General features: G+C 41.8%; 1 protein-coding gene across 3 annotated transcripts in view; it reads left to right on the top strand.

The window, feature by feature from the left end:
• Positions 1 to 12,162, top strand: part of ITPR2 (inositol 1,4,5-trisphosphate receptor type 2) — a 284,657-nt gene that overhangs the window by 253,134 nt on the left and 19,361 nt on the right. For 2 of the 3 annotated variants that reach the window (XM_085324472.1, XM_085324471.1), the window contains exons 53-55: positions 972 to 1,099; positions 2,923 to 3,088; positions 4,340 to 4,500. In XM_085324472.1, coding sequence (XP_085180598.1) covers positions 972 to 1,099; positions 2,923 to 3,088; positions 4,340 to 4,500 — 455 coding nt within the window. Of the gene's footprint in view, positions 1 to 971; positions 1,100 to 2,922; positions 3,089 to 4,339; positions 4,501 to 4,596; positions 4,705 to 12,162 lie in introns of those variants that run through there. The other variant, XM_085324473.1, reaches the window with a different exon arrangement.

The raw sequence follows: 12,162 nt of genomic DNA, 5'->3' as shown, positions 1-12,162 counted from the left end.
ACAATAAATGCATGGAACAAACCCAAGTGAGAATCTCTGCCTTTGCAGCTTAAGCAAATGTATCCCTGAAGAGAAAAGCAAAGGAGGGCAGAAGAAATGGCAGTTACGGTCCTGACCCTTCAGTGCAAACCAGAAGGATGCGGGGAAAGACTCACGCAGGGCTCTTCAAAAGGCAGCTGTTACTGCAGCCACAGCAGGGGAGTGCGTGGTGGGAGGGATCCTGGCCGCGCCAGCGGAGTCGCTCCGGGGACTGGTGTTCCAGCCCAGCTCCTCTGCACGTTCAGATACCTCCTGCACAATAGTACCCTCTGTGGCTCGGCCAAAACCACGCAGCAGCCCTGTAGCAGAGATAAGAACAGAATCCAAGTTTTTGGGCTGAGGTCAGCGGGAGTCTTTCATTTATTGTCTATCAGCCGTGTGCTTAGGCATGTGTTCTAGCAGAAAAATCATGGACAGATTTACTCATGTAAGAGCCAGCCCCTCCCTAATGGTTTGAAACATTAACATGACTTGGCTTGTACATGAGTAGGTAGAGGAATGATTTCACAGGAAGACAATCCTTTTATGAATGTGCTTCTAATTCTGTGTTTTATTGCTTCTCTTCTACGTGTCAGCTGTGCACTTAGGGGCCCCACTGGAAAAGCAGTGTTAGTGAAACTGGTGGGAGTACTTGTTAGGAAAGGGTACCCCCATGAATAGGGATGACAGATCCGGGCCCTTAACAAAGTAGCTAGTGGGAGAACAGTTTAGGATTTTTCTGTCTCTCTTCTGGCTAAGATTGCCTGCTATACCTAAGTACGTCACAAGCAGTGATGTGCAAATGGATAGGGATGGTCACTGAAACTCTAGCTGGAGAATATGAGAGGCAGATGTGTATTGCAGTCGCTTTCTTCAGTAGGAAATTGGTGCTCTGTTTGAGAAGTGACAGTTTGATGCTGTCATTCATAAAGCTCTTCTCCATCTCATTGTAGGTGAGGAAGAGRAGGATGGGATTGAAAGGACCTGTGACACCCTGCTCATGTGCATTGTGACAGTATTAAACCAAGGCCTGCGAAATGGCGGTGGYGTGGGAGATGTGCTCAGAAAGCCTTCCAAAGATGTAAGTGTTTGTCAGAGGAAATGCAGCGTTACTACCTCTGCATCTCATGAATGCCAAAGTCAATTTTTGGAAGATATAGACAGTATTTTTATCTAGTTGGCTCTAGTGTCACACAGTTGATTTATCCATGTAATTTTTACATCCCAGATGGAACATTTAATGGGAAAAGCTGGGCTTGATGTGATGATGTTACATGAAGAAGGGAATACCAGGCGGTAGTTTACTTTTTCTGGAAATGTGGGGCATATTATAACCTTCCAATGCTGCTAAGGAGTGTTGCCCAGTTGAATCAGTTTTCTGTTAATGTAGGAATCATAAATGCAAACTTTCAGAAGGGATTGATTACTGAATATATGTCAATACTCTCCATTGTAGTACACAGGATTTATACTTAGCTGAGATTTAACCTAGTGTCTGCCCTGAAATAGATCGTGTTTTTTATCCGTATTGAGCATTGTACTGCATTAGCATCAAAGTCAAAACAGAATTTCTCAAGCATGTGCTTTTCCAGAAGTTTTCTCAAAAATTCAGTTCATTTAAGAACTATTCATAATATTTGTTTTTTAAGCATTAAGTTCTAGACCACCAGCATAAGTAAAGGCAATGTAGCAGCCATTTGTTTGGTGGGTCACACCACAACACAAGTTGCGGGTAGAATCTTAAATTTGCAAGTAGAGTCTCAGTAGGGCTTGCAAGGCTCTAAATATAAATTATTCATRTCTGGATTAAAGAGCTTCTTGCACTGGTAGTAGGAATCTAGGTCCTAATTCATGGACTGGGAGTGTCTACAGGAACCATAGTCCAACACCGCGAAGTCTGTAAACATTTACAGGCTTTGAAAATGACCCTTGCCACTTAGCAGTAATGTAACGCTGACTACATAACAGCACCTCACCGAGGATAGTACTGTTACCCCAATGAACATGAGAGAAACTGAGAAAATCAGTGACTTGCAAGTCAACGTCATGGTGGACTTGAGTTTATTGTTCCTCCTTCTAGGGCACTGACTGTTGCCTCCTGTCTGCCACAGAACTCCTTTAGTATTTTATTACAAGTGTTAATGAGAGTTCAGTCCACCCTTTGCAAGAAGAAAAGTGGCTATGACGTGAAGGCACGAAGTGGTGATGACATGGGGAATACCAGCAGTGGAGAGCAGTGTGGATGTGTGCACTTGCACCCGTGTGTGCACGCACATCCATGCTGTGTTCCAGAAAGCCGCGAGCTGGGCCTGTCCCCTCTGAGCCAGCTCCGAGCCATGTGACTGTGCTAGCACCGTGCCAAAACCGTTAATAAGCCCTGCTTGGGGGCAGAGAGTAATAGCCTGCTCTTGGCATCCCGCAAGCGTGCTCCCCTAGTTACCCGTTGTTCAGTGAGCAGATTTGGTGTCAGTCTGGAATATTCCACAAAGACATACATAAGCGTATCCCTATATGCACCGCACAGTGATAGGGAGACCTRTCACAGTGCTCAGTGCCAGAAACTCGATATCCCTATTACTGTACTAGCAAGGTAATTACCCTTGGTAGAGCACTGCGTTAGTGCATCTACACTGCATCTGGTACACAAGCTAGTCTGTTCTTCGTGCTGTGTGGAATGGCATAAAGAACAACAAGAGTCCCAAAAGATAGGAGCATAGGAGGCCAGTACTTCTTTGTTCAGTCATATAGGTAATCCTTCTTACGTGAGTAAGGCCAGCAGAAGTTGGCATATGAAAAGAAAGCTTTTCTTATGCGTTGCCTTGCTCAAGTTAATGTGAAAGTGTTGTTTAATATTTCAGAGATGTGCTATTTTTATATCTTATTGCAATCTTATTATTGTTTCAGGAGCCCTTGTTTGCTGCGCGAGTTGTTTATGATCTTCTGTTTTATTTCATTGTCATAATTATTGTTCTAAACCTAATCTTTGGAGTCATCATTGATACATTCGCTGATCTCAGGAGTGAAAAACAGAAAAAAGAGGAAATACTAAAGACAACCTGTTTCATCTGTGGTAGGTATTACTGAGCTGTTTGGACCTTTGATGGGTAAAAGAATAAAATGAAATATTCCTCAACAACTGAAGCGTGATCCTGAAGATTGGTTATCTTCTACAAGGAAAGCATGCAAAAATGTCAGCATTTGGTTCCAAATTTATTCTCTCATAGCAGGAAACAGGGTTGGTTTAGGAGTCAAAAGATAACTTTGCCAAGAGTTGGCTCCACCCAGGATCTGAGGAAGAAGAGCTGTGTCTCACACTTACATCATCGCCGCTAATGGAGATGGTGCAGCTGCTGACTTTATTTCGCAAAGTGTGATGCAGATGAAAGTACAACTCGCTATTTCACAGCACAGTGGATTCCAGAAGGGTAACAATGGCAAAATCTGCCTGTTTCAGAAGGTGAYGTGGAACAGGGAACAAAGAAGTTGTTCCTCGCAAAACCCAAAGATGAATCACCCTTATTTTGAGGTGTGCTCACAAAGAAGAGCAGAACTTCACTTCCCTAAGGGACTTTAGAAATACCTTCTTCTTTATAGGCTGGGTGTTGTTTCCATGGTTGTACTGGCAGGGATGAACATTGTGCAGAACACAATGGCTTCAGCATCTATAGAAGGTGCCACAAAAGATCCAGGGAGGAAAGCTGTAGCATAGAGGAAAACGTTTGTGAATCCTATCCTTTCTGACTATGGCCTTCTCCACCAGAGATTTGACAGGTTACAGAAAAAAAAAATCTTAGGACTACAGCTCTGCAAAGAGTGTGTGACTACAGAGCTGCGAAGACTCACTGTCACTGCTAAGTTTAAGCACACAAACAATCCCACCGCAGCTTAAGTGGGGCTGTTCACATGCTTGATGCTCAGCGTGTGCATAAATCTTAGCAAGACCAGAACCTGGATTACACGCTGTGTGCTAACCAGTATACATTTTGAAAGAATCAGAGCTAAAGCTTGTAAAGCACTTTATAGCCTTCAGCATAGAAGGCACTGTAAAACTGTAACATATTTATTATATTGTTATTGTTATTAAGAGGAAATATCACAAAAGAGAATAAACACTGTGCTGAAAGAATTCTGTCAGGAATGCCTTCTGGCCTGGAATTTCTTGCCTGACAGTTATTGCATGTGGTTATAGCTTTTAAATTAAGATCCTTCAAATTTATGATAATTTAAATTAAGTTAGGTTCCTTTCTCTAACATATTTAACAGATTTGGGTATTTTTATGTTTAAGCTTATTTTTTCACGTTATGTTCATGTCTTTTGCAGGACTGGAGAGAGACAAATTTGATAACAAGACAGTTTCATTTGAAGAGCATATAAAGTCAGAACACAACATGTGGCATTATTTGTATTTTATAGTTCTTGTCAAAGTTAAAGATCCAACTGAATACACTGGTCCTGAGAGCTATGTGGCACAAATGATTGTGGTAAGTCAATTGGGGTATGTGCTTTATGCAACTGAGAGATGTTTCTTGCAGCTAGAGCAGAGAATATCTTTCTTTTCCCCTCTCTCTTAACTATAGGAGGCATCGATCTGTATTTTTAAAGATCTTTTCACGTGTCTTAGACAGCCTGCAACAAAGCCCCAGTCTTAAACGTAATGAAAAAGATGAAGGCACAGACCACAGTCTCTACTTTGGCTTTCGTGCTCTCATGCTCTGTGGGTTCCTCTGCCTCATTAGCCAAACCAAAGTCAGAAGAGCATGCATCATAACATCTGCTACTGCTGCTGCTTTGTCCAGTATCTCTGGGCTGCTGTCCAGAAAAATAATAACTCCTGCTGAACAGTGAAACATAGGGTCAGTGTAGAGGGCTAGCACTTTCTCCTACTACTGCTCTGAACAAACTATTGAAAAGACCAAGAAGAGCTGCTGCAGAGATTTGAAGAGCTACAGAAACTGCATCATGAGGCAGTGAAAGTGTGACTTGGAGTCAGAGAGAGAAATTTGATGACAGTGGGGCAGAGAGATGTTCAATTACATCTCAGTTTCTGCCAGCTATCTAAGAGGGTCTGTTCCAGTGAGAGAGGGATGGTTATCAATGCTACCCTGCTTTGGGGTTCATTTTCAAGAAACTGCAAAGCATCTGCATGAAGAGCAGTGTTCAGGGGATCTGCTCTTCCTACCTGTTATGCTATTCTCAGGCAGCATTTTCTTCCTTTGGATTTCCTGGCAGGTACAGCACTGCAAGGGCATATGCCAGGGTCTGTGGTTGCAGAGCTGGCACATGTGTGACTTGCAAAGGAGGATGTAAGCAAATACACACCAGGCTTTGTTTTTTATGCATTTCTGGGACCTCATTTGTTATGCAGAGTATCTGCTCTGTTATCCTTCATCAGGCCTTTGATTATATATTGATTATACATATGACCCAGTCTCACTGGTGAAATTCTGGGTGCCTTCTTAGTCTTCYGGCCAAGAGGAGGATTATTCTCCTTTAACTTCAGCTGTCTAAAAGTTAGTCTCATGGTTTGAATAGATCCCAGCTCCCTTTCCTGTTGGTGCAGGTAGTTGGATGATCTATCCTGCCTTGAGAAAGTGTCTAGGATAGCTGGGCATTGCCTTTCTCACTCCATTGAGAACCTAAATGATTAGTTTAGACAAGACATCTAATTGGAAGTTGGCTAAAGCTAGACGAGATGACTCCTGCTGCATAAGCTTATGCAGCGCTTACCTTGAAGAACTCACATTAATGACTTGTGTTTGGACAGGAGCACATGCTTGAGTGCTCTGGTGAAATGGAGCTTTTGTAAGTGCTATTACCGCTACATGGAAAGGTGGTGTGGCAGGGCATGGGAATTCAGTGCTTGAGTGCAGAGGAGCAGCCTGTGCCCATGGAAATTTTGAATTGTCAGTCTCATTGCCCAGCTTCGTCCAGTCCTACCGTTAAGCAGTCATGGATCTACACTTCTGCAGCAGGATGGGAGAGATAGAAAAACAACAACGACAACAACAAAACTTGTATCCATTGTTCCCTTATAAGAAATTATTCAGAAATACTGGCAAGTTGCTCTTTAATACATGAAAATATTTCTAGCTCATCTCAAAATACTCTTTAATTCATGAGATCGACAATGTCGCTAGACTGTAGGGCTTTTCTCCTTTGTTCCTTTTCTATTCTTCCTCTCGCCATAATATTTGTATGATTTTAACTTTGAGAGTGTGTATATTAAGTATTAATGTTCATTCCAAGGGATATATCAATATTCATAGTAATGTATTCAGCTTGTGGCGTGAATGGTTGGAATTTTCTGATGTAATTCACTAACGTATTGTCTGCTGGCATTAAAGGTGGTAACTCCTGTTTGAATTTCTTAACTATTAACAAAAAAGCACCAAAACATTTGTGACCTGAAGTGCTGAAATGATTTTTTAAAGCTCCTTCTCCTCTGGGGCAGAACACTGGTGGCTTAAGTGGTTAATAAGAGTCAAGGTTTTGGAATTATTTTTACCTTCTGAAGCAGGGCTTTTTCCCCTCTGGCGAATATTGGAAGGCGGAATGGCAGACGTTGGTTCAGGGTGGTGGGAGATGTATATATGGACTTAAAAGTGGAACGTAAAGCTTACGTGGAATGGAAAAGAGAGCAGAAGAGTGGGGAAAAAAGGAGAAACAAATGTAATAGAAACAGATGAACAAACTGCAGGTGGCTGGTGTGGGATTAGCAGCTGTATCTTTGTATAGATTATATTCCCCAGTACAAAATCTAGGGAAAGTATGCTGCAGAAGTACCAATTCTGTGAAGCAGAAGCAGTTGGAACTGCCTAAGTGAATAAAAAAGGGCTTTTTCTCTTGGAGTCGGAGAGATTACTAGATACTACATGGTAGAAAGAGTATAAAGAAATAAAAATCTAACTAGAAGAATGGAGCACTCTGCAGCTATGGTGTTCAACTCCAAGAGATGTAAAGGTACATCTTTGCTGAATGACCAAAAGAAGGGTGAAGAGGAGAACGCTCAGAGGTTTTAGAGCTGTCAGGCCAGGTGCTGATGCGGTTTATGTGTTTAATGTGTTTCAAACACAGGATGGCAATTAAGAAATTCTATTATAAGTATGTGAGATGTACTGCATCCCATGTGGAAACTAAGCGTGAGATACAGTTTTTGTCCTGAAGGCACAGAGAGAACCTAATTAAGACTTTGTGACCGACTGAAAGGTGAACTTTCTTGCTATTTTGGGAGAGCTAACAGACTCTGATAAGAGACTAGACTGGGTTTAGGGTCTGGTTGGAGGCAGACTCCAAATTAACCTTTCGGGAGGGACCTGGAGTTTGCCAGTGGAACTGCCTCATGACCAAATACGGCTGACAGGGGTGTATGGGGAGGTGACACCGTAGCTCAGACGGGAATCTAAAATACAGAGGGAAGAGGCTCAAGGCAGAAAAAACTACAGCATTCAAAGAAAAAAGTAGGAAGAGAACACTGAGTTGCCTGTGCTGAATCAATCCAGATAAGATAGTGYCTAACATGTAGGAAAAGATGCAAGAAAGGCAGTGGATTAAAGTATTTATTAATAAAGTGTGCACCATAGACAAAGAGGAAGTTGGCAGCTTTGCTGTTTGGAAGCATTTTTCATGGATGTGGTGAATACCATGGTGGCAGAAGTTGGATTGCCGTGAAACTGAAAGCAAAGGGAAGAAGTTACTGATTTTAAGTGAGCTGCTGTTACCAGAATGCTACCAGAAGCAGTGTTGCTAGCACTAAAGGCAGTGGAAGATAAACTGGTAAATGTGAGAATTTGCAGGAGAAGGTGCCAGCAAGATCTGTGGGTGATTGATGAACTGGAAATGGTTAAAGATAGTGAGGTAGCTATAGTTTCGATGAAGTGTGACAAAACTTTGCTCTCATTTATAAAGTGTGCTAATTGGAAGAACATGGCAGTTTGAAGACCTTTACGAAAGAAACAAGAATGTGATTTTATATTTAAGATAGCACAGAATATGGCTGAAAAACCCCCATGAATCATGCTCCTGGAAAGGCTCACTGAGCTCTACCAATTTTTATTATAATTAGATTTGCATTCTATGGGTGTTTCTTTTGCTTTAATGGATCAAAACAAAATTCTGTGTTTTTAAAACAAGAATACTTTGAGAGAATTTCTACCAAAATTCAGTCTGCAAGGCTCAGGCCCATCCTTAAAAATACATAGGTCAAAATTTTGGAATATCGTGCAGTAACATCACTAATAGTAAGTGGAGTTTAGTTCTTAGCTCCACTTAGAAGTATCTCCTCTTTCCCTACCCCTGCTGCCATAATTAGGAACCAGTTATTATTTGTACTTAGCTAGTTCTGCAAAGTATTGCAAAGCGTGACATTGGAGTAGTTATCAATCAGTATTAACTAAGAACCAGGGAAAATACCTACAATTTCTGRTATCATCTCTTTTCCACATTAGCCCAGACCCCAAAATGCGATGATCTATGACCAGACTCTAAGTCTTCCATCTATACCATTTGTCCAGCAAATGATGAAGCATATGGAGGTTTTGGTGATAGTGCTACTGGAAAAAAAAAAAAAAACTATGATTTTCTGGCTTTGGAATATTATTTGAAAGGCTAGGTGTCAAAAGGGGCAGGAATTGTTTTCCCATCCAGATTCTCTTTCCCAGTTTTCCAGTTCAAGAGGGGAGGGGGCAAGAAACTTGCAGGTGGTCTTTTACATTCTCCTTGCACGAAGGCAATACTTGTGCAGGTTTGCAAGTTCCCTTGTATTTGTGATCCAGGGTGGCTTGTTTCAAGGCATCTCTGTTAGCTTGCCTGTCTATAGGCTCTATAAACAGCTTGGGACAGGGTATGTATTWTGTCTTCTTCCTCTGGACTACAGGCAGAGGCTGTAGACCTCTGATATTCACATGTGATTTTTCCAGCAGCTCTGTATTTGTTTCAGTGCTTAGCTCTACCTGGGCAGTGACAGATGTAATGAGAAGTTTCCAGTTTTCATAAAGCAAAGTACTTCTTTTCTTTTTTTTTAAGAAAAAAGTATCATGCATAAAACATATTGCAAACCAACATACCTGTCTGTACATCTCCAGCTTTTCTGAGAGATGCTGTATAGAGATGTTGGTAGGAATAAAGCACTTCAGATTTTTTGGTCGTGTCCATTCTTCTTGCACACTACCTTATWTATTGGTTCTTGGGTGAAATATTAATGAATATTAAATCAGGGCAGTAAGTTTTACTATTTGTTCGTTATCCAGGCCTCTTTCTTGAGGTCTGACAGGTATTATACTGTACGACAAAAGACTGAAACTTTGAATTGATGGATACATGTCTTGCATTTGCACTGAGAAATTGCATGAATGAGTCCCCTACTGAATTTTCATTCTTGCAGGAAAAATTTCTTATCTGACCCATTTGACCAGAAATACTATCACTAGCAAACCCATAGAAATGCACAGAACTTGCATTACATCGATATAGCAATCTTTGAATGTTCCTTTTGTCCATTTGTCAGAGGAGACAGTTTAATGTGATAACTGGAACAGTGAAGGTTATTGTCCAAATTTTTAGACTTCACTTTTCAGAGATGCAATTTATATATTGAGATTTCATTTAAGCTTTGGTAGCTACAAATAGATAAATGGAGCGAAAACATGTAGATGATTAGTTACTGAATTTTTGCAGCAAATCAGGRAGACATAAGACAATCTCTACTTTGTGCCTCCATTCATTTGCAAAAATAAAAGGATATAGGGATAGTAATTATATAAATTATTTTGCCCACTGGAAGAATGACAGACTTTAGCAAACAAAGCCCTGAAAGTTTTGTTCTCGCGTGCTCTGTCCGCAGTTCTTAGCAAGTTTCATAATGGATTTTGCCAGCATTAGTGCTACCTGTCATAACTACATAATTACAGCACCTAATTATATTATTACTTATTTACTCTAATTATGTAATTGGATGTAATTGGTGCAATTACGTAACTCCTCAATCAGCTGAAAAGGGTTCTAAAACCAGCCTGTGTTCATAAGAGTAAGGGATAGTGGGCTGTGTTGCGAGGCCATCTCCCTAGAGCAAGGCAGTCTTCAGGAGGAATATCAAGGTTCAGTCCTGTTGCCATTAAGGTCAGTGGGAGCCTTTTATACTCTGATGGCATCCTATAAGTATTCTTTTGTGTCTTGTTTCATCTATAAACTTATCTTCCCTGAGTGGCAAATCCCTAATCTTGAGTTTCTCTTCAAGCTATTGGGGATCCCACTACTCCTAGTGAAATTGAAAGCAAAATTTCCATCAACTTTATAAGGATTAGGTAGAAGAGACAGTTTGAGCAGCACCAGCCTTCAAATCTGAACAGCGATATACTTTACTTATTCAGGCCTTTTAAAGGCACTTAMGTGTCACAGCATTGGCCTGTCATAGGTAAAGTGAAAGAATATTTTATTGCAACTACCTCATTTCAAACATTTAGAAGTTTCTCTTTGAAAATCATCTTTTTTTTTTTTTTTTTAACTATTAAGTGAAAGGAGTACCTGGAAAAATGTCTTTGCTATTTCCATGTTGTGACAAAAAAAATGTTCCCCATTTTGAAAAATTCTGATTTTTTTTAAACGGCGGTTCATTTGTAAAAATTGGTCTGAACTGAACGCTTCCATGCGCTGGTGCTGCTATATCATTTCTTTCTATCTCTAGTCTGAGTCTTTTCCTGTTAGCAGCACAGAAGCGCAAAGTCATGTTAAATCCCAAAGCAATGGGGGGCAGTAATGCCAAAGGAGCTTCACGGTAGTTGTCACTTGGCACATACTGTGTGCTGGGCACCGCCAGCGCTTCTCCTGGGGCGCCCCGCTCTCCTGGGCCGTGCTGCTGTGCTCCCCCTGGGGAGGCAGCCTGGGGGCTTGTGCTCCCAGCGGCATCTCTCCGAGGCCATCGCCGGCTCTGACCGCCCCGGCGTCACGGCTRCTGCGAGAGGGGGACAGACTCCCCCTTGGAGCCGGAGGTCCTTGAGGATAGTCCCTTGCMCACCTTGTGTGGTACCTGCAAAGGGATTTTTTTAGTTTTAACCTCAGCAGAAGCAGCAAGCTGTCCGAACTGCAAAACCAGAGCCTTGAGGCCAGCAGAGCCCCCGTCGCGCCTGCCCTTCCTTTCRCACTGCGAGGCCCGTGAGAATTCGCTCCGGGGTTATCTACTGAACAGAAAGTTAGGTCACTCATGCTGAATCTTGGTGTGCCCCCGCAGCCTGATACTGGACATACTCATTGGCCACCCTTGAGCAAAACCCAGCTGTAGAGCTGAGGGAGATACGAACAGGTGGGGTAAAGGCAGTGAAAAAGTACCATATAGCGAAAGAAGAGTATCCTGACAGCAGGCAGGCAAGGAGGAACAYGGCTAGCAGAACAAGCTGTTCTTTACTGCAGTCAAATTTTTTCAAAGAATGTAATAAAATAATATCTACTAAAAGGGCTGTTGACCTCAGGTCTTAAAATATAACTTCTTTGGAGAAGAATAAAAGTTCTGACATCCAGGATTTTTCTGTTCTGTATCATCTTTTCAGATTTTGGAGGCAAAAGTTTTCYCTGATAATTTTTATCTCCAGATATTTTCACTGCATCCAAGAATTGCTAAACATAGTACAAGTAGAGTCTAAAAATGATTTTAAATGGAAAAACATTAATCCAAGGTAACATTAATGCTGCAGAGGAGACCCTTTGGATGTCAGGAGGACACTCTGAGTGTTTTTCAGATGTGCTCTGATGATTTGTGCTAGACARTTTACGAAGTTTCCTCCCCCAGCTGCCCACCATACCCTTCTGCTGCAATTTAGCACCACGGTAGCAGAGAGGGCAGGACAGGCGATGGGTTTGTTCGCTCCRAAGCTGCTACAGTTCACAGCTCAGAGTATTAATGTGAAAATTGATGGCCATTTAAGCCATGCTAGTCTGTGAACTGCACTGGTTGAGGAGAGGACACACCGCTGCTTCTGCTGCCTCTTTATAGGTAGGATAATAATCAGCAGGGAGAAAGCGCGCACGGCTGATAGGGGTGACCCCTTCAACTGCTGCAGCTAAATCTGCCATGAATTGTGAGCTGCAGTTCTGAAACAGGCTCACTATAAATAAACTGTATTTCTTAAGGCTTCTTCATTATCATAAATTCTAGT

The sequence above is a fragment of the Rhea americana genome, unplaced genomic scaffold (genome assembly GCF_003343005.1).
Source record: "Rhea americana isolate MKP2758 unplaced genomic scaffold, rheAme1 scaffold_91, whole genome shotgun sequence".
NCBI classification, from domain to species: Eukaryota; Metazoa; Chordata; class Aves; order Rheiformes; family Rheidae; genus Rhea; species Rhea americana.
Note: the sequence above shows the minus strand (reverse complement) of the source record. Positions and strands in the feature narration are given on the sequence as shown.